This window comes from Drosophila biarmipes, chromosome X, assembly GCF_025231255.1.
Source record: "Drosophila biarmipes strain raj3 chromosome X, RU_DBia_V1.1, whole genome shotgun sequence".
In the NCBI taxonomy this organism is placed as follows: Eukaryota; Metazoa; Arthropoda; class Insecta; order Diptera; family Drosophilidae; genus Drosophila; species Drosophila biarmipes.
This window is the reverse complement of record NC_066611.1, coordinates 14,699,771-14,722,472: the sequence shown is the minus strand read 5'-3', so window position 1 is coordinate 14,722,472 and position 22,702 is coordinate 14,699,771. Positions and strand designations below refer to the sequence as shown.

The window sequence follows — 22,702 nt, the reverse complement described above, 5'->3', positions numbered from 1 at the left end:
GTACAGCCAAAAGGCCGACTGTTTTGGAAAGCTGGCTTTATTTGCTATCGATCTGCATCACTTAAAAGAAAATTTATTTTTTGACCCATTTTCTCAATTTTTGTAAGGGGGTATATCACAATTTTTTGGATTTCAGATTTTAGTCAAAAAAAACAGATTTTCTTGTGGTTTTTTAATCGTAGTTCTCCCAAATCAAGGAGTACAGCCAAAAGGCCGACTGTTTTGGAAAGCTAGCTTAATTTGCTATCGATCTGCATCACTTAAAAGAAAATTTATTTTTTGACCCATTTTCTCAATTTTTGTAAGGGGGTGTATCACAATTTTTTGGATTTCAGATTTTAGTCAAAAAAAACAGATTTCCTTGTGGTTTTTTAATCGTAGTTCTCCCAAATCAAGGAGTACAGCCAAAAGGCCGACTGTTTTGGAAAGCTGGCTTAATTTGCTATCGATCTGCATCACTTAAAAGAAAATTTATTTTTTGACCCATTTTCTCAATTTTTGTAAAGGGGTATATCACAATTTGTTGGATTTCAGATTTTAGTCAAAAAAAAACAGATTTTCTTGTGGTTTTTTCTGAAGGGTCAGGTGTTTTTTATTTAATCTCAAAAGTTAAAAATTATCAATTTTAAATGCTATTGGATTGAATACTAAACAACGAGCTCAACGAGGTGTGACATTCGTCATTCTCAATTGCCTTTCTTGAGTTCCCTTGTGAACGGAACCTTTACTAACCACATTTCACTGATTGCCCCCTGACAAAGCTGAAGATACGATTTTCAACAGTTCATGTACCGGGCTACAGGGTCGACCAATGGCATTTCAATTTCATACTGGGATCTCGTTTATGAAGCTTAGAACCTTATCGTATTTAAATCATTTTCTGAAACAAAAACACAACGATCGCACTTCTCTGAGTGTATGTGAAAATAAATAAATATCTAACAAATTGTTTCAGCCTTAAAAATAGGTCAAGGTTGTAGGAAAACAATAAAAGTGGAACTAAATTTGATAACTGTAGCTTGTTTTCATTTGTTTGCAGCATAAGCAGAATTAAATAAACAAAATAAAGAACAACATACAAACCAATTTATTTGAGGACATTATTGTCGCTATTTTAAGCTGTTCCTTCCCAAAAAAGATCCCAATAACAATCACTTGCTTATCATTTTTGTATTTCTCATATATTTCTGGTTTTCCTTTTTGTTTAAAATTTATTTTTGAGTCATTGGCTCAGTCATATACTTGTTGAAATTTGTTATATACTTGTGCCGTTCGCATCAATTCTCACTTCGAACCGTCGCTTACATCGTCTTGGTTGTTCTTATTTTTGGTTTTTGTATGTTTTTTGTTTTACTTGGATTTGTTGTTGGCTGCCCCGAATACATACTAAATATGGTAGTGTCGGGGCACTAATATCCGATCTTATTTATACTATTTCATACACCTTTTCTGTTGTTGTTCTCTCTTAACTCTCTGCATGTCCAAAATCGCAACTCAAGATCTCAAATAAATCATTCGAATAGGATACTATCGATGTAGGTGTCTAAATATATCTATATCGGCTTTTAATTGTATCTTTTTCAACTACTTTTGCATAGAAAAAATCGAGTTACATCTGGGAATCTGGTGGAACACAAACGAGTACGGGGGGGAATTTCATGCGATTTTGAATTTTGCGGGCTTTTGCAATGTGCTTGGAAATCGTTCAATGCCATTTATGTATTACATAAACATCTAGTATATATCCATGTATATATATGTATGCCTGTATGTATATATATACATATATTTATTTATAATTTATCGCTTTACTCTCGCTCGCTATCTGGCTCTAAATGTATTTATATATTATGCAAATCGCGCTGCGTTTTCTAGTCACTTCTAGTATCGGAATCGCTCATTGGAACCGCAAAAAGGAAAAACCAAACGGAAGGATACAAAAAAAAATTGAATATCGAACACCTAAGACCACGCTTTAGTTATTGTTTATAGTTAATCGTTAATCGCTGTGTAAATGTATGTGTTTTTCTTTGTTTAAATCTATGACTAAGTTGTTTCGTTATGCGCGCTATCTCTGTCACTCTTTTGTTCATCGGCTATCTCCGTCTCTGTCTAACTGGCCGACCATCTATCTATCTCGCTCGCACGCTCTCACGGAATTGCGTTGTCTTCTTCTTGATTTTGTTCATATTTCGCTTCCGTTTCCGGTCAGCGGAAATACTCTCGTTAACAGTATTGCACTTCTTAATTCGTGTTTGCTTTCAATAGTTTCAATATGTTCGTTATAGACATTAACACAATATCTGAATCGAAATACAATATTCATACGCTATATATGTCAGTATATCATCTTAATGTTTCGCATGCGGGGAGTGTGCATAAATGCACTTACATCTATGCGTATGTTTCAGTGTGTAAATTTATAAATCGAAGAGATGCGATATCATCTCCAGATCAACATGAGTTCTGTGTAACTTCTAACATTTTTCTTATGATTGCACGATTTATATGGTATCTTTATCAACTAGATGGAATGACTGGAAGGTATGGGATGATTGAGAGAGGTTCTGGGAGGCAAGCTTTTGGCACTGATGCTCTCACTTCGGGAGAAAGGCGATTGGAGATGTTTAGAAATGTCTGGAGATTGGAAAACAACACGTTTGACTGCCCGAAAGTATGCAGTAAAAACTCTAATGCATACTTCCGGGCACCTTTGCCTTGAAATCACCCAGGGTTGCATTTCAGTTACATCTCGTTAGGTCTGGAATGTGGAAGATGCGGAATGCGATGCAGGCTGATCGATCTACAAAATGAAACCCAAACAAACTGTAGCATACAAAACATACATACGTACATTTAGATTTGTTCGCCCATAGATTGTACATACATGACGGTACATTTCTTAAGCGTAAAAATTAAAACATTGTTGTAAATTGTAAATTTATTGTACATAAAGAACAAATAAATTAATTTAAATTAAATTCCATACAAATAAAGCCTAAGCCTAAAAATATTCCTATAATTTTCGATACTCATAAAATATATATTTATATATATATATTTGCTTTAATATAATACTCTTTGATAAGAGAGCTTTTGGAGTTAGCAACAAATTGCACTACATTGGAAATATTTTTTAATATCAATTCAATTCAATATAATTTAATTATGTATAATTTAGTTTAGCATTCGCATATGTAGATATTTAATAATGTATGTTTTTATATAGATGCGTTCGAAATCAAATGCACTTTCCATTGAGCAAAACTCTGTTCTCTTGGCTAACAGCTAAAAAAAAGTAATTAAAAAAAATAGTATTACATATCTTTGCTTTATGTTTAACTTTGTTAAATATACTTTCATAGCTTAATTCATTTCTTCTTGGTTTTTGTTGTGTTTGTTGTTGTTCTTGTTGTTGCATTACTAGCACCCAGCATTTATGTATATGCTCGAAATAAATTCATGTGATTTGGTTGTATTTTGGTTTAGATTTTCATCTCTCTCTCTCTCTTCACCGCACTTGACTAAATACGTAAACATTTAATAACTATAAAATAAAATCCTCCAGGGCAGGGCTCAACTTAAAGATTACTTTTTGGAGTATTGCATAACGTTGAGTGAAACACTTTGGATTGTTCGTAAATCGAGCTGCAAACGTTGCAGCGTCATAACAAGGCCGATGCTGCACCGTTTACATAGAACTTGAGATGGGTGTATCCCTATCTTTAATGGGGGTGCCCCACAAATCACTTAAAAAGTATGCCGTAAATCATATCAATAAGACTTTGAATACTCTATACCACAAGTGATTTCTGTGACACTGACATATTCGAGTATTTGTGACACACAGATACAGACAACACGGATACGGATACGGATAAAGATACTGATACTGATGCGGAAACAGATACACTGCCTAAACGGAAGATCGAACTGATGGAAAAACGCTCGCTAGGGTCAACTGAGGGGCAACTCAAATCAGCGGATGGGACTCATGGGAACTCGAGGACGAGGACGTGGACTCAAACTCGCAACTGGGCGGGGCGGGCGCTCATCTGCCGCCCATGCCGCCGCCCCCCAAATGCACTGAAGTCGCTGACATTTCGACAAGTTGACACTGGCGGCGCTCGACAATGACCGCCGCTGGCAGCGACTATTCGAGCGCGGGTCATACGTTCATCGCATAGTACACGGATCCCTGTGCCTGGGCGCCCACGCCCACTCCTCCGGCGGCGTGTTGCTGCTGCTGTTGCTGCTGCTGATGTTGCTGTTGCTGCTGCACCGCCGCTGCTGCGGCCGCCGACGTCGGCGATACCATGGCATTGCAGTCGCTGTGTGAGACGGCGGCCGCTCCTTCGGGCACTCCGCGCTCACTGAATCCTGGCATCCCGCCCTCGGGTCCAAACTGATAGTGTCCCTGCATCAGGCGCTGCTGCTGCTGCTGTTGTTGCTGCTGTTGCTGCTGCTGCTGTTGCTGGTGTTGCTGCTGGTGCTGGGCGTAGTGGGCGGCATGGCCGCGCCCACTGACCACGTGCAACTGCATGCCGGGCAGGGCGTAGCCAATGGGCACACGAATCGTCTGCTGGGTAACCTAGTTTGGGGTAGACAGGTAATTTAGTCAATGGTCATGACACACTGGTTTTTATTCTTATATCTTATGAAGGTTTGTTAAGGTTTTTGTATAATTAAATACTTTTTAAGTTGAATTGTAATAAATACGAACAAAAAATACTAAATACTAAACAATAGAAAAACGCGAATTCTTTAGCATAAATTAAATACCAAATACTCATTTTTTTCATCTTAGACCTTGTATATTAACTTTTTGGAATAAATAACATTTTAAAATCAAATTCAATTACACTTAAAAAGTAACGACATTAAAAGAAAATCTAACTAAGCAATTCAAAAAGGTAATTCTTTAGTATTTATCAAATACCTAGTGTGTGACCACTCTCTTTTTATTCTAGAACATTTTACCGGTATATTTTGAAAAAATACCTACGTTTTTAAACCGAATTTCACAAAGTTTAAGAATAGAGTTTTTACTAAAAATAAATAAAATAAAATAAAAAATCTCAAAACTCGAATTCTTTAGAATAAATTAAATACCAAATCTCAAATCTTTAACAGCTACTTTAAAACCTTCAAATAAATATTAACGTTTTAAAATAAAATGTAATAAAATTAAAGAAGCAATGGCTTTAGACGATTAGATCCAATGACGCAATCATTAAACGCGAATTCTTCAGGATTTAGCTAAAAGAGGATTACCTACATTCCCGCCACTCACCTGTTGGTACTCGAGGATGTTCTGGCGCTGGATATGCGCCAGCTTGGGGTCGCCGCTGTTGCTGGTCGCGAACTGGGAGTAGGTCTCCGCGTTGTACGGGATGAGGACCATGGTCTGGTGGTAGTTGCGCAGCGGCGGCGGCGACTCCGGCCGCCGGGTGGGGCTGCGGGCGAAGTGGCTGCTGTAGCTGCTGTGCTTGCTCTGCTCGATGGCCGTGGCCGTGGCGGTGGCGGTGGCCGTGGCGGTGACACTCTGGCAATTCTGGGCAGCGGCAGCGGCGGCATACAGCAGCGATGCATCATCGGCACCGCCGGCAGCCGTGGCGCCCTGCTGGATCATCGTCTGGCGGAACATGGTGCCGGCGGGCAGGGTCTGGTAGTAGGTCTGCTGGATGGCGGCCGCGTCCATGGGGAAGCGCTGCTGCTCGCCGGTCTCGCTGTAGAAGCTCCACGTCCGCTGCTCCGTCTTCTGCATGGCGGCGGCCATCTGTTGCTGCAACTGCTGCTGATGTTGCTGGTGGGCCTGCTGCTGCTGCTGCTGTTGTTGCTGCTGCTGCTGTTGCTGCAAATTCTGTGGCACATTCTGCGGCGAGGGATTCTGCTTGAGCGTATTGGGCATGGCATAACCCTTGACCGCATGCTGCACCGGCTGGCTGTTGACCACCGTGGGTATCGCCGCCGTCAGCTGCTCCTGCATCTGGGCCAGGATCTCGTTGGTCGAACTGAACTTGGGCTTGATGCCGCGCACCGAGGGACGCTTGTTGAAGCCATAGTCGTTCTGCTCGTCATCATCGCTGCTGGCCTGCGATTGGCTGGGCTCTGAGCCCGCTCCCGTGTACCGCTTCTTGAGCTGCTCCGTGCGCTTGGCGTCCGCCTGGGCAAAGGCGGCCAGTTCGTCCTGCTCCTGCCGCCCGGCGGCCTCCTGGCCCGGTGTGCCGGCAATCACATCTGGCGCCACCTTGCGCGCATCTTCTCCAGTAAGTCCTGCTCCTGCTCCTCCTCCAGCGGCGGCCAATCCCTGGGCCAAGCCCTGAGCTGCCATCGCAGCTGCATGCTGGGCAGCTGGATCTCCAGAGGCGGCGGCGGCTGCAGCCGCTCCCAGTAGCTGGCCCATATTGAAATCAGCGGCCGCAGCGGCGGCGTAGTGGGCGGCATGTGCATGCGTGTGGGCGTGGCCATGGGCATGCGGATGAGCGGCGGCTGCCGCGGCCAATGTGTAGTAGGAGGAGAGGTCGTCCTTGTTGCCAGCCACACAGGCGGTCAGGGGTGCCAAGGTGGAGGAGAGGAACTGACGCTTCGGCTCCGTTTGGCGGGGCGGAGTGCGGTGGATCTGCGTGTGCACCACCGGCACCTGGATGCCCATGCCCAAGTCAGGGGCAGCCGGACAACGACACTCCTGCAAGGATATCAGTTTTAACTCTCGAATCTTTCTCAGATTTCAAAAGAAAACTCACCTGGGGTATGATGACAATGGGATTTTCCTCCATCTCCATGATCTTTTCCTGCTTCTTGTCGCGGTTAAAGATGTCGGCGATTTTCTTGTAGGCCGACGATCCGCTCGAGGAGCTGGATACAGAGCTGCTCGGCGAGAAGCTCTTCTCGCCATTGACAAACTTGTGGGCCAGTGAACCGGAATTGGGCACTGGATTGGGATTCTCTTCGCCGGCGGGACTGTTCCGCTGGGCCAGCTCATCGGCGCGTTCGGCGGTCGCCTCGGCGTCCTCGTCCACAGCCCGCTGCAGCTCCTCGGCCAGATCTTCGTCGATGTCGCAGGTCAACTGCTTGATGCGCTCCTCCAACGAGATGTCTGACTTTACGGCCTTTTTCCTAAAGAAGGGGGAATTTGTTTAATTGACTATAATATTATGCTCTGTTCTTTCGCCCCACGGGGGCGCCAAATAAACGACTCCTCAATTTAATTCTTAAATTTCACTACAGTTAACTGGCACAGTTATATGCTTATTTGTCTAGCGCAAACAAATCACTTATTTGTCAATAAATAAATAGCTTAACATCTCAATTCGCCCTGGTGCGCCACCATAAGGCTACCCCGTCATCCAGCTACTTACTTGATCAGCGATCGGCGCAGTATGTTGCGCTCCATGCTGCGGCGCAGCGTGTCTGAGTCACCACAGCTTCCCGGCAGGTGGGTGACCAGGCAGCCGGCCCGCTTGGACTCGTCGAAGGCCCTCAATGCCTCCGAGGTGAGCACTGGCGCCTGATGGGCCGAGACGCTCGGGAAGAGCTGGCGCACCGCTGAGTTGGGTCGCAAAGCATTGTTGAACAGCGTCGAGTGCTTCTTAATGGGGATCAGCTCGTTAATCTGGTTCTCGCTGTCGTCTAGATCACCGGCCAAGGACTGGGCATCGCTATCGGTGCCGGCATTTGCCTGATCCTCGGTGAAACGGACCGAGCGCTTTGTGGCACCACTCTCGTCCTCCGAAGTGGTGTTGTTCTGGTCATCCGACTGCTGTTTAAAAATATTTACCATTTAATATTAGCTCAATAATAGGACTAGCTATTTGTTAACTCACCTGGGAGATGGAATCCTGCTTCCATAGCTTGCCGCCCTTGAGGATGCCACTGATCTGCGTGGGCGAGGTCTCCTTCGGCGGTATAGGTGGCGGTTTCTGGGAATCGAAGGACTGTTGCTCTGCTGCATTTGCCACTCCTGAGGCAGCGGCTGCTGCGGCGGCCGCTGCTGCTGTGGCGCTGGCCTTGGCCGGCAGGGCGGGCGGCAGCATCTCCGGCCCGCTGGCAACAGCAACTCCAACGGCAGGCGGGGCGGGAGCAGTACCAGGTGCAGGGGTGGAACCGGCAACGGCAACGGAACCAGCGGTCGCCACATCTTCGTTGGCCTCCCGGATGATGCGGCGCTCGGTCACTGTGGTCATAGTGGTAATGGTTTCAACAACAAATCTTTTATTTTTCGCGGAGCTACTGATGGCCGGCACAGGGACCGCGACTGGGACTTGAGAGGCGGACCCATAGGCGGATCCGGAACTGGCCTTCCCACTGCCCGACTCCTTTCTAGACTTGACCACTGCACGTTTAAATCGGATAGGCACAAACCATCAGGGGCAGCATGGTTTTGGCAAAATAGAGCATTTATTGGCATTCGAGGGATTGAGGATTGAAATCGATCCGGAGATCAATGTGGAGATCGTGATATACGGATGTCTGGTATGTACAGTGCATATGGGGATGCACACGATAGTCCAATGGTTGGACAAGCGATTGATGGGGCGTTTTGGTTGGCTTTTGAATATAACACATACTTTTTGGGGTAAAAGATTCTGCTTAAAAAAGGCGTTCACGAAAATTGTTCACATATTTTGAGGGGAAAAAACAAACTAAATAAGAAAAAAAAAAGAATTTGGAGACCTTGATTTTAAAAAAGAGATTTATATAGGATAAAAACTAGTTATAAATCTACTTTATTAATTTTTCAAGCTTTTTTTTTATTTCAAAGCCATTGTTCTGCGTAATAAAAGGACACTCAGTGTCCAATGCTCAATGCCCAATGCTCAGATGGGAAATTTCAATTGAAGCGATAAATGCGTCGACCTTGATAGCATCGCCCCGAATGGAATTGTTTCGAATCGAATCGTCGGAGGTCGAGTATGAAAAGTGCAATATGGCCATGTATAGTTGCAAATGGTTGCCTTTGCTGGCTGTGCACAAATGCATGATAAAGCTAATGACAAAAGTGGGCTTGCGGTTGGATTTGAATACGACATTGGGATAGGATAGCCTGGGGAACTGGTCGATGGCGTACCTGCTGTGGGCGACGGCTTGTACTGGGACTGCAGCACATACTTGGGCCGCTCCTCGCCGGCGATGATCTCCTTCTGGGTGATGCGGCGCTCCGGGGAACTGGTGTGCAGCGGCAGAATGGCCACGGCGGGCACTCCGAGCGGGGTCATCTCCTCGGGGCACTGGGGAGAGCTGCACTCTGTTTTGAGGAAGATATGGAATACATGTAGTTATATTTAGGAACCATAATTATAATAAATTATATGAAAAGTAATCAGAAATAATATTTTTATAACATTATCTCAGAGTTTAGTAAGTACTTAGAAGGAAAATGTAATCTTTTTCTGATGATATGATAAAAGTTATCAAAGAATAATAGGAATATTAAAAAGATTATAATGTTTAAGGGTTTTTCTTAAACTGTATGTTTATAATATTGTATATCGAAAGCAGGCCTTTAAATCATATATATATATATTAGTAAAAAATTCTATCTTAATAAATGTCCTTGAATTCCATTTCATTAATACTTATAATAACTTATTTATACATCCCACTACCAAAGTCCAGCCACGAAGTGCTTTTCATTAAAAATATGATATGCTTAGTTGGGCTAAACTTCCCCCGAAAGTATGGGACCCATGCTTGGCTACCTTGATGATACCTTTTCGGGCATGGGTCAAAAGTCGATGATAAATCGGGTATAAAGTTTGGGGGGACTTCCGTTGCGGGCTGACAAAGCGGAAGCGCGCTTGAAGGATCGGTATGGGCATAGCTTTTTGCTTTTTGGCTGTTAGTTTCCATATAGGCACCTAGTTTTGGGCGAAGGCTGCCGATCTCTGGGCTTGTCGCTGGGGGCTTGTCGCATTCGCGGTTCGTTAGGCGCAACAATTAATGAGGAGCGCCCCGCTCGAGCAGGGAAACCCCGGAAAATGCCCTGCCCTCCCTGCCCATTTTCCCCCTATATTTTTTTTTATTCCCGGTTCCCTTGGTAGCTCGCTTCGGTGGCCAATAAAGCGTGACCACCGACATTAATGCAAATGCCTTGCCAGCTCAAACATCCTTTTAGGGGTTAGGGATGCGATGCGATTCGCTTCGATTCGATTCGATTCGAACGGAGCCGAAGTCAAGTTGCCGTAAATCAATCAATAGACTCGATTCGATGAGCGCTTTCTGTGAAAATGCGGGCGACTTGGGCAAACAAACTGCGAATGCCATCGCATTATTTATTGCTCAGAGCTGGCAGCTAGATAGGGATTCCGTTTGAGCCGCCGTCACCATGGCATTACTCCAATGGTTATGGCACTTTCGGGCAGGTCTATTCGAGTGAAGGGCTCGCATAATGGCCAAATGGCAGGCGTTTACTATTGATTGGCAAGGGGTGATGGGGAGAAGGTGTAGTAAATACAGTGCCTTTTCATTTATCATGATTAATTTCTTACCAAGGAAGAGGAAGAGAGCATAAATAGGTTAGGGTTATAATGGGGAAAAGGTATACCTAGGCCAAAGTCCAGTTGAATATCAATGGATAATCATAATATACTCCTATTTTTTATTAAGTTTCTATCGCTTAAATCTATAATATGAGCTATCTCTATGAAAATGTTCCAACAGTAAGTAGGTAAAAAAGGGGGGTGGTATTTTTAGGGAGTAGTTTAATGAATAATCGTAGTATACCCAAGTTCCCTAGCCTGATACCATTAAATTCTGTATTATGCTCCAACTCCATCCCACTGCTCCGATGAGGTACACATTCAAAGGCCTCCAGGAGTGTGTATCTATCTGCTGTGTGCTTTTTATTGACACTGCTGTCCGGCAGTCGGGGCGACCGCCTGAACGTCTATGAACCCTGAACCCTGAACCCTGAACCCTGGCCACCCCCTCTCCAGTTCCACTTTCCCGAATTAAATTAACTAGAAAATTACAAGAGCAAGTGCAGCGAACTAGCGGCTGTGCAAAATAAAAAAAAATATGGTTGGAAAAAATAGGAAGCATTCAAAATGGCGTCCAATTTACGGGGGGCCCTTAGGCAGGATGTCAACGGGCAGCGGTTGAATGTTTGCATAAATAATTCATAATTAGATTACACAAAGGCAAACGAAAGCGTTTGTGAATGAAAGGAGCGCGCCGGCTCCCCCGGGGATTCCCGCTAATTGCATTGCGGCGATGGAGATGGATGGATACACAGATCTGCATATGTATGTGCCAGTGTTTGGGGTGCCACAGTGCCACATTGCCACGTTGCCACACTGCCACGCCCCCCCATTTGTGCACAGTGCATAAAACACAGTACACAAGCATTCATCCCCCTTTTTCATAACCCCTTACATATGACAAAAAAAAACAGGGCTCAAATTTCAGCAATTTCCGGTCAAGTGTGGTTAAAAAGTATGTATGATATGGGATATCACGTGTTCTGATTCCTCTTTAAGGATGGCTTAATTAAAATGTAAAATTATAATTTTAAAAAGTGAAAAGAGGATATGACTAAGGCTCTGTATGCATGCTTACAAAGCAATATGTAGGGATTATACTGGAGCGATTTTCAGGTAGCTAAAAACTACCTCATAAATGATATTTGCTGGCTTATCAATTTATATAATGAACATATTTATAATATTTCTGGTTTTCCAGAGCTCATAAAATATATAAAGAAATTTTAGTAAGGCTTTTTACATAAGCTTTTGAAATCTGACATATTAAGTTGGATTTATTTACAATTCATTTACAAAAATTTATAGACTTTTCGAAGCAAATTTAAAAAAATATATACATTTTTCTTTTCTATAACATTCTGTGTGTTTGCTCAAAAAAAAAATATGTAGGTAAGAAAATAATTATCATAGAACAGTTACGCCTTTTTTATATAATCTAATTATTTATAAAAGTGAGCAAAGAACGTATTAAAAAATATGTTTCTTGGTTTCCTATAATTCAAAATATACAGACATACATAGGTTCATAAAACAATAAGCAGAGATTCCTTTAATAGGTAATCATGCCTTTGAAAATTATCACATAAAATTGTTAGAAATAAATATTTTAAATTTTTTATTTAAAGGATTACAGAAATCATTTAAATATTAAAAAAAAAATGATATTTTATTTGTGTTTTTTATGGTGATATATTTTTTGTATATGTATATTTGATGAAACCGAATTCTTTGCTTATATGTCAGCTTACATTGGCTTTATGGAATACAAAAGAAGAACTAATATTTTCTGCCAGTGCAGCCACTCACCTGCTTCCTGGAGCTGCTTGGCCGCACATTCGGCGCACTCGGCACACTCGGTGCAAACGCCCTGGAGGTCCTCCTCCGACTGCTGCTGCTGCAGTGCAGCTCCATGATGAGGTTGCTGGTGCGACTGTTGCTGCTGCTGCTGTTGCTGCTGCTGTTGTTGCTGCTGTTGTTGCTGCTGCTGCTGCTGTTGTTGCTGCTGCTGCTGCTGCTGGGCAGTGCCGACGGGCGGGGGCGGGGGCGGTATCTGACCGCCCGTGGTGTTGCGGGCGGCCAGCATGGCGGCGCGCTGCTGCTGCAGCCGCTGGATGACCTGCAACTGCTGCAGGTGCTGCGCCCCGAAGATGTGGCCGCTCAGGGCGCCGCCCAGCGTGTTCTTCAGACTGCTGTCCTTGTAGCCATCGGGCGGACTGAGTGCCGCATCGTCCACAAACTCAATGGGCGGCTGGTATTTGGGACTCTGTAGAACACGAAACCAAAAAAAATCCAAAATTAGCCAGAGGTAAGCACGTAAGCCAGGTGAATAATGCTCGTGGGCGGTTGCATCACCGCAAATTACGCTAATTGAGTTGTATGGGCGCAGCCTCATGTCCTTGCATTTGTATCAGCCTGTAAGGGCAGGATCTGGGGGCAGGAATGACGAACTGCTCGCCATAAATCAGAGTTAAGCCCATCCCTTCTCGTCCTGCCACTGTGAAATATCTCCTGCTCCCAATGGCCCAGTTAGCTAAGCCTTCTGGTGGATATATTTCAACTGCTGATGCGGGAGTGCCTAACATCTACTAAGAAGCTTATAATTGAGCACTGACATACCATATATTTATGGGTATCTCTACAACTTTATAAGACATTTTTAGGTTTTTCAAAAAAATTTAAGGGTTTCATAGGGTTTCGTTAAAAATATCTTACATTATTGATTAGGTACTTTTCTTTCTAACTAAGTGCATACAAAAAACATTTTAATATACACTATATTATGTATTTATTAAAAATAATCAAATAATCACTATAAATTTAAAAAGTTTTCTTTTCTAAAATTGGAAGATTATAACCGATTCTATCGGCAGTTTTTTAGACTATTGATTAAATACTTTTTTTTATCTACCTTAAAGTAACTATGATAAATGAACTGCTGTTATTTTTTTGAAAGATATGAAAATGAAATGAGAAATAATTAAGAAAGTATATTGTAATTTCTAACTAGGACTGAGAAAATAACTTCCAGAATATAAGGTATAGCACATGTTTTTGAAAACGATCCCAGATCATATTTCCTATTTTGCTGATAGTTCAACAAAAATGGCCTTTGTCCTGGATTTCCGTACCCTTTTCCCCATCTGAGGTGGCAGGAAAAGTAGCAAGAGGCCAAAAACTCAATTCAGCCAAGCACACGGATAACACAGAGTGCAGAGAAGTTATGCTGCTCATGTGTGTAAAAGTTGCCACCGAAAGCACGGATTCGAACTTCATTCCACCGGAATTCCCCCGGGCACTGCCAAAATCCTGTTTATTTGCAACTGCAGCGGGCTGCAGTGTCTAGACAAGGATCTCAGGCCACTCTCCTGGTTTTTCTAGGTTTTTCCTTTCTCTTTTCTTTTTTTTCTGTAGCATTTTCCTGTCATAACTCTGCCTTGAGATGCGAAAACTTTTGCATAAATATGGCGTCGAGGATGTGCATGTGGCTAGCTGTCTGTGTCTTATGCAACGTGCTCGGCAAACTTGTTACACACACTAAATGCATATTAAACTCTTCACAGAGGCCACACACACAGACTGGTGGTGGTAACTGGTGGGGGGCTACATTCTCAAGAAGCACCAAGTCAAGTGCATTGGGCGCCCACACTGAGAGCAAAAATAGGTGTAAAAAAATTATGAAAAGTTGAAAAAGTTCCAAAATCTCCATGGGTATAAAGAGTCTTTAAAAGGTCTCCAAAAATTATGCTGTTGAAGAGCTGATGAACTATACTCCTTTCTAACAAATTTTAAAATTCGAAAAGTTAATTTCTAAAAAAGGTTTAAAAAATTTTTAAAAAATTGAAAATGTTTGTATATTTTAAAAAGTTACAAAAAAATTTAAAATTTATATATCATACTCCTTTCTTACAGATTTTAAACTTAAAAAAAACGCTAAGTTACTTTCAATTCACATCTAAAGCTGATTAAATTTTATAACCATTAGTTATTATATTATTTAAAAAAACATTGATTTATCATTTAAGATTAAAATAATTAAGCAATGAAATCTTAACTATTGACAACATCTTTAATATCATAAAAAAATGAATTAATTAGTTCCTAGAATATTCAAAAAAATCCTAGGCCTTTTTGGGAATCTCAACACCTTTACAAACTTTCGATAAAATATTACTGTTTTCTTTAATATTTTTTTTTCAAAATCCTGAAGTTAAAACTGGAAAATGCCAAAAAAAAAAAGTTCTTCAAAGGCCTTCACACTTTCTATAATTACAGAAATGCCCCCACAAACGCTCGACTCGAAAATGATTTTTTGATGATTTTTTCCCGATGCACTCTCGACCAGGCCCTCAGACAGGACCCTGCCAGGACATCAGAGGAGGGCCGGGCAGATAAGCAAAAAAGCGGCGCACTCAAGTGTCGCTTATGTGGCAGCAAATTGAAATTTAAACGCAGCTCGAGGGCCGCTCAGGATCGATACGAGTGTCGAGGTGAGAGCGGCAATGAGGATGGTATTCCATGGCATGGGGCCATGTGGAGGCGGGTTAGGATGACAATGATTACGCCGCTCGGGGAAGGAAGTAGGGAAGGAATGTCCGAATGCTGGTGGCAACTTTCCTGAATGTCCTTAACACATATAACGCGCTCATCACGATGACAACCCCTTGCGCAATTCATAAAACAATCTATCACAGGAGGGGGAGAGGATTCTTTCTACTTAAAAACGAGGAAGCGAGGAGGATCGACAACAATGTCGCTGGTTGTGACTGCAGTTTCGAGTTACTGGCACAAGAAAAGCATTTTGTATGAAAGTTCTTAAGTGATTTATACACACTTGCCAATAGAGAATGCGAGGACAAACTCGCAGCCATTATGTGTTACGTACATCCATACAATGGGCGCCTGTATCCTGTACGTGTATCTGTATCTCTGCTCGAGTGGGCGTAAATGTGGGCGTGGGCATGGGCGTGGGCGTGGGCGGGTGTCCTGCGGCTTGACTCCCACTTGACTGCCACTTGGGCGGGAGAAACGAGGACACTGTGGCTTGGCTTGGCTTGGCTTGGCTGGGCTGCTGTGCTTTTGTTTCGCCAATTCTAAAAACACACACTGATAACAAAAGTTGGACAGCCTTTGCCGTAATTAACATGAAAGGCCCAAGACCATTCCCACCATGTCACACTGTCGGCCGGATGATAACGAACAAATCGCCAAATTGAAAAGGAAAATAAACTTTGGGCCCCTAATTGTGAATATTGTGCGGCGAGGAATTCCATTTCCAAGTTATTCACTCGAGTGTGGGAAAGCAACTGATAAGGCAGCTGGAGTTCAGGGTGGATTATTAGGAATTTTGATTGTATAAGACTAGGCCGAAAATCTGGAAAAGTAATTAGCCTAATGAGTTCTTGTTGAAGACCATTTTTAAATATTGAAAAGTATCAAAATTTAGGTCTTACTTCAATTACTTAAGAGAAGTTACTCCAAGTTTTGATTAAAAAATATATTCTTTTATATGTCTGAACGCACCTAAAGTTTTGAAACTTAAATTAAGATGAACATCACTTTTTGGCTTTTCAAAAATATACAAGTTTTAGTTTAATTTAAAAAAACTTATGTTTTGTAAGGTCCTTGAGTATTTTATTTGGCTACAAAGAAAGTTATTTGGAGTTTTGATTTGGTAGAGTCAAAGAAGAATACTGGACAAATATTTAAAATTTTCTGTGTGAACGCACTTAAACATAGATTGAGATGAGAAACATATTTGGCTTTTAAAAGGTATCCAAGTTTCGATCTAATTTAAAATTCTTACATATTGTAAGAACTTAACGTATGGGGTTTTATTCGTAGTTTGGATTGGATGAAGTCAAAGAAAAGTGCTAGAAAAATATTTCGAATTTACGGTGTGAACGCACTTAAACTTAGATTAAGTTGAGAATCACTTTTTTGGCTTTTAAAAGGCAACCAAATTTCTATGCCAATTAGAAAAAATCGTAATTGCGATTTGTAAGACCTATTAGGAGTATTTAAGGTACCTTTCTAGAAAGTTTACGATGAAAAACTACATTTATAACGACTTCCACTGCCTCTAACGAGCTGGGCTGCGAAGGGAATACTAAGTGAATATAGATATCAGCAAGGTTGTAAAGTTTAAAATTGGCAAGAGCACGTCATCGGCGATGAAAAGCCCCTCAAGCTAACAGCACGAAGCGAAGTCGGTAATAAACCAATTTAAGTTGCGACCCCGGTGAAATGGGATAGTTAAAAGACCGGGGTGCGTTTCAGGTTGCCCTCATTAGCCACTTTGCCAAGGCAAAACGGTTCCCGGACCCGGCTAAGCAACTCCGGCTGGAACCGGAGACGGAGACGGAGGCGGAGGCGGAGGTTGGGGCACAGATGGAGGCAGCTAATCAGCTTATGCTCGGAATCGGACTGGCTGGCCGGCAAAGGAAATGCAATCGGCTTCTTCAAGGCAGCCTGGCACCTGGGCACCTGGGCACCTGGCCTTCTGGGCAACCAGCAAATGCAACAATTTTCGTTTTCAACAAGAACTAAGCCCTAAACCCATGCACACAAATCAAAAACCCTTTGTAAAAGCTTTTAAAACATCGTCTATGCCTTTGAGTCGAATAAAAAAATCATGAATACATATTTTAGAACTCCCATTATAAAGCACTTTTCCGTATTACAATATAAACCGACATATTTGTAATATTCTGATAAGATATGAGCTAAAGTAATTAAAGCTCAACGATTTTATAAAACTTAAAGAATATATAACCTTTCATTTTGGTATTACTTATCTTGAAGCATTATGCCACAATATCTCCTAAGCTGAACCGCCCACTAACTTTTAGTTAATTTTAACTACTAGATAACTTTTCATTATAATAACTATAATAATATAGGACAATTTTATCAACCGCATGTTAAATTAAAATATATATAATTTATTGATTATTTTTATATTATTATTCATTTTAAATCCTCCGTTATTTAAGCAAAGTTTTTATAATTAAAGCTAAACGTAGGCTAAGTAACTTTTTTTTGATATGTTTTTTTTAATTTTACCCCACTTTTAGTGGGGATGAGAAAAGGGTCTTTGGGTTAAAATACACTATTAATAAACTGCCTATTTTTTGCAGGAAATGTACAATTTAAAGCCAAAAATCTTCTATACTTTCAATATTTTCCAATATCCATAACAACTTCAAGTAGCATTGATAATTTGGAGCGGAAGTATGGGACTTCTGGAGCCCGGGATCCCCTTGGACACTCACCTGTGGCGTCCTGCCCTCGCCCGCCTCGGCGGGATTGACGGCGTAGTTGCACTGGCAGCCCTCCTCGCAGCACAGCCGCACCAGCTCGTGCTCGCCGCAGGTGCAGGGCTCCTCGTCCTCCTCGTCGTAGGCGCAGTCCTCGCGGATCAGGATGATGTAGTCGGCCTCGAAGAACTCGTTGCGCGTCTCATCGAAGACGACGCGGTTCTTGCGCGCCGGCGGCGGCCTGTTCGGCTTCTTGAGCAGGCCGCGCAGCTGACCGTTGACCTCGCGCATCTTCTGGCCGTCGATCGGGTGGGTGGGATGTGCCAGTGGCTGTGCCAAAGAGTACGGATGGGTCAGCAGACCAGGCTGGTGTAGAAGAGCTCCGGCGATGTCTGTGGCGCAAGTGGACGTGGTCTGCTCCCGGCTAACTAGGCACTCATGGCACTGGCAGGCTCTGTCGCTATCGCTGTCGCTTTGGCTATCCTCCTCCTCCTGCTCCTCCTGCTCCTCCTCGGAATTGGAATCGCTATTGCTATTATTGTAGTCGAACACGTACTCGTACTCCTGTTGCTCGCTGACAAACTCGGCCAGCAACTCGTCGTAGCACTGGAAACTACTGGTGCCGCTTGCCTCCACCCGGTTGGGGTTGAGGTTTGAGCTTGAGTTGGGGTTAAGGTGGCGCCACTGCAGCTGGCGGGCGGCCTTCAGATACTCGCCGAACCGCTGGACATCGAACTCGCTGAGCGTGGGCCCAAAATCGCCGGCCTCCAGCGACGACTTGCCACTGGGCTGTGCGGGCACAAAGGCGGAGCGCCTCAAGACCTGGCTAGGCTTATGCTGCTGCTGCTGGTGCTCCTCCTCCTCCTCCTCCTGCTCCGCCTCCTGCTCGCAATCCGTTTCGATTTCAATCACCACTTGGTCGCCGCTCCTCTCCTGCTTTTGCTGCTCCCCTTGGATCCTGCGCACTGGCGACCACTCGCAGCGCGTATTCAGCAAATGTTGCTCTTGCTCCTGCTGCTGCTCCTGGCGATTTTCAGCTGTTTGTCTGGGCCTGGTCTTTGGGCCTGGTGTTTCGCTTTCATTTGGCTCTGGCAACTGGCCGATGGCTCGAATGCCATTCACATTTAATTGAATTGCACTTGGAGCCGCTGTAACGACTGCAATCGCCTTATTGTCTTGCGTTCGGAAGTCTACTTGGGCTTGGCTGGGGGTTTCTTCCTCCACTTGGGGTTGTTGTTGGCGGAGCCCTGCTTCTGGGGGTAGTTTCTTTGTTATGCTTATTGTTTGTTGCTCCTGCTGCTGCTGCTGCTGCTCGTGTTGTTGTGGTCTCAAGGATGCCTTTACACAATCAATGTTACTACTACTGGCCACGCGTCCCTGAAAATTGTACTGCAATCGCTTCAACCGCTGGCTGGCCACAAAATCCTCACCCAAATCGTGCTCAAAATCGATGAGATCCTGCTCGTTGCAGCTTGTTGCTACTGCAGTTGCTGCTGCTGCTGCTGCTGCTGCTGCTGCTGTTGCTGTCGCAGTTGCTGCTGATGTATGGCCCACCAAGGATTCACAATCGATGAGCTTCTCCCCGAATGTTGCACTTGCTGCTGCTGGCTGGTTGTTGCATGTTGCTGCTGCAGATGCGTTGCCTCTCACGTAATCCACGTAACCGCCAGCAACAACAAAAGGCCTGGTTTGTGGTGGGCGGACAGCAGCAATGCCAGCGACATTATCAACAGCACATCCAGTCAAGGATGAGTTTGGGCTGGGATCTGGGTCTGGGTTTGGGTTTGGGTGTGGGTTTGGGTAGGGGTTCTGCGAATATGGCAATGACAATGGCGCCTGCCCCGCCTCCTCCTGCTGCTCCCCCTGCTGCTGCTCCTTTTTCGAGCTTGGGCTTACTGCTGTTGCTGCTGCAACTGCTAGTGTTGCTGGTACTGCTTTTACCTTGGCACTTTGCACATTTTCACTGGCGTTAAAAAAATTATCTAGCCCGCGAGCAGACAACGCGCTTTGCCTGGCTTTTTGCACAAATTTTTCTGTACGTCGCGCGTCGTCGTTGTCGAAGTTGTCGTTGTCGTTGTTGTCGTCGTCGTCGTCGTCGTCGTTGGTGTTGCTGCTGCTGCTGCTGCTGCTGGTGCTGCTGTCGTCGCCAGCTTTGGCTTCGATTTGCGACTTTTCCGTTGGTCTTTCGCTGCCTGCCAACTGTTTGGGCTGCCCACTTGGGCTTGGGCAATTGATTTCCACTGATTTTTCACTGCAATCGAGCAATTTGCACGGGCTTGGGCCAGAATTCGTTGACTGATTGCTGCTGGTTGGCTGTAGTAGCTGCTGCCTCTGCTGCTCAGCTGCGACGACTGCTGCTGCTGCTGCTGCTGCTGCCACAAGGTTGGCTTTGAAAAGCTCACTGCCAATTGTAGGTATTGAGCAGGCGCTGCTGCTGTTGTTGCTGCTGTTGCTGCTCCCGTTGATGTTGCTGCTTGTCACATTGGGTGGTTGCAGGTATGCGCCTGCGCTCACGCTCTGCCTCTCACGCTCGAGTTGCGCGTACTCACATTTCGTGGCCACTTCCGTTGCTGTGTTGTCGCCAGAGTTGTCGATGTTGCTGTTGCTACTGCCGCTGCCGCTGCTGTTGTTGCTGCTGTTGTGGGTGTTGTTGCTGCTGGTAGTGTTGCTAGAGCTGGTGCTGCTATTGTTGCTGCCGTAGGTGCTATTGTTGCAGCTGGAAAGGCTATTGTTGCTGCTGTTGCAGCTAGTATTGCTGATATTATTGCCCCTGGTGTTGTTGTTGCCGCCGCTGCCCTTGTTGTTGCCAGTGTATTCAGCACGCGCACGCGCCTCCCATCCATCTATCGCCGAGTGGCATTGCTGACGCACCTCGCCAGGCACGGCAGCAACATTGCCGCGTGAGCCGCGTGCCTCGCATGCCAAGTGGCCGGCGGAAAGCCCCACGTTCTGGCCTAGTCCACCGCCAGTCGTGTTGGCCACCACCGCCGCCAGCGAGGACTGTCCTCCGCCTCCGCCGCCGCCAATCGTTGCACTATCCCCACCCGCTCGCATCCTGCCACCGCATATCGGCTCGTTTGCCAAAGCCAGGGTCAACATGTCCACAATCAGCATGATCGCAGGCTGGGGAACATGATCGAAACCTTTGCTACGCCCAAAGATACGTCCAGATAGATGTGGGAGCTGTTCCTGGGGGCAGTTCCCACCAACAGGCAGTTTCCACCAGTTGAGTTTTCCGCTTTTCCGTTTTCAAATTGCGTTCGCTTTGCATAAATTAGACGGCACACTCAGAATTTCACACACACACACCGCACACCGCACACCACCCCGGGAGGTATTATATTATTATATTGTCCGTGGCACTTGTCGTTGGCGAACAGGTGCGCAGGGGCACTCGAGCGCATCCTGCTTGCCCCAGGACCAGATAATACTCGCTCGGCCTTTGGGGGTTGACGTTTTGGAACACCCAGCGTTACGCGCCACTGCGGCCAAACAAAACAAAAAAAAAAGGGCCAGCAAATTTACACCAACCAAAAAAAAAGGTTCAAAACAAAACACACAACGGAACCCGGAACATAAACAAAATACGAAAAAATATATCTTGGTATTTGGGTAATTCTTCTCTTCCCGGTCTTCGGTTCTGGGTTTTCGGCTCTCGTTTTTCGTTTTCTTGGTAAAATGGGTGGGTTTTCTCTGGCCAGTTGGGTAGTTTGGGCTGCTCACCGCACGTCCGAACGCGAATCGTGACGGAAGTCGACTGAGCAAACGCAGAGCAGCTCGGCGGAAAGCCAACCTCGAAGACCCTGTCTTCGTCGCGATCTCGGCCTTTTCCTCTGCCACCGTTGCACAGTGGTTGGCCGCGGTTGCTTGGGAAAATGGAAAATATCCGCTAAAATCTCCACCGATAAGCGACACAAAAGATCTTTAAAGTAAGGCTAGAAAACACTTTTAGACTTTAAAACCTTAGAAGTTTAGGAGGGTAAAATCCTAAAGAAAAAAATGTAATGTAATATAATAACATTTTTAATTTCTTGGTGGTCAACTTTATAAATATATATTTAAAACAGTTAAAACAGTTTTGTTTAATCAAAAATGTATTTAAGACAACTTTTTTTATAAAAGAACATTTTTAAAAAATAGTAAGTTCTTAGGGTTTACAAAAAAAATATTTTTGTCCTTAAAAACTTCAGAATTTTTTAAAAAGCTTACTCCTTCCAGAATTTTGTTGTAACTAGATGAAAACTGTTTTTTTTAAATATATTGTAACAATGATATTTTTAAGGTTGTCAACTTTATTATTGAAGTATTCAAGACTACTCTCAAGACCACTTCACAAAAGAATATATTTAAAATTATTATGCATTTTTATTAATAATTACAAATATATATAATACTTCCTCTACAAAATAATATTTAAAAAAATATTTTTCACTTGTTTTTAATACGTTTTTTTTTTAATTTTTGGCACCTTAGATCGAGTTTCAACCCACAGTACATTAATGTCTCTGTCGACTGTGGTGTCTCGGGGGCGCATGCGCAAAAAACCGAGCAGAATGACGAAGAAAGGTAGCGGAAGAAGCAGAAACAGAAGCAAAGGTGGTTGGTGCATGCAAAGCGAACGACGAAAGCAGCGGTCAGGTGATGCCAGACCAGCTATTTTTTCGATCGTTTGGAAACATAATTCCAGAACTAGCAAAACAATATGATAAATAAATTTTAAAAAAATAATTTGAAACAAGTTCAAGTATAAACTGACTCAAAGTTGTGATTTTTTTAAAACAATTGAAGAGCAGAAAGCTAAGACAGATAGTAAGATGGATGGATTTATACAAATATTATAAGAGTGTGGTAGGATTTTAAGCATTTTAAGTATTTAAGATAAAGGGAAGAAATTTGTACATTTATCTTAAGTGTATGATCTTAAGAGCATGGTAAGGTTTTAAACATTTTTAGAATTAAATG

At 43.7% G+C, this 22,702-nt stretch overlaps 1 protein-coding gene across 3 annotated transcripts; it reads right to left on the bottom strand.

The window, feature by feature from the left end:
• Positions 1-1,159: 1,159 nt before the first annotated feature.
• LOC108025695 (uncharacterized) lies at positions 1,160-21,537 on the bottom strand. 3 transcript variants are annotated; one of them, XM_050889336.1, is made up of 8 exons: positions 17,756-21,537; positions 12,291-12,747; positions 9,071-9,247; positions 7,827-8,335; positions 7,362-7,759; positions 6,747-7,119; positions 5,294-6,688; positions 1,160-4,591 (listed from the first exon to the last, which is right to left on the bottom strand). In XM_050889336.1, exons 1-8 carry the CDS (start codon positions 20,852-20,854, stop codon positions 4,169-4,171), a joined length of 6,831 nt encoding a protein of 2,276 aa, XP_050745293.1. In that variant the 5' UTR covers positions 20,855-21,537; the 3' UTR covers positions 1,160-4,168. The 3 variants fall into 3 exon arrangements, with proteins under 3 accessions (XP_050745293.1, XP_016951722.3, XP_016951723.3); XM_017096233.3 differs by having other exon boundaries at positions 7,362-7,762; positions 17,756-21,536; XM_017096234.3 differs by having other exon boundaries at positions 7,362-7,762; positions 7,827-8,176; positions 17,756-21,535.
• Between the last annotated feature and the right edge of the window lie 1,165 nt (positions 21,538-22,702).

Coding starts and splice junctions, on each gene's coding strand:
- LOC108025695 (XM_017096233.3), bottom strand. CDS start 20,854: ATGCTGATTGTGGACATGTTGACCCTGGCTTTGGCAAACGAGCCGATA. Junction 9,248..12,290: donor CAAGCAGCTCCAGGAAGCAG/GTGAGTGGCTGC, acceptor TCCTCAAAACAG/AGTGCAGCTCTCCCCAGTGC. Junction 6,689..6,746: donor CCATTGTCATCATACCCCAG/GTGAGTTTTCTT, acceptor ATATCCTTGCAG/GAGTGTCGTTGTCCGGCTGC.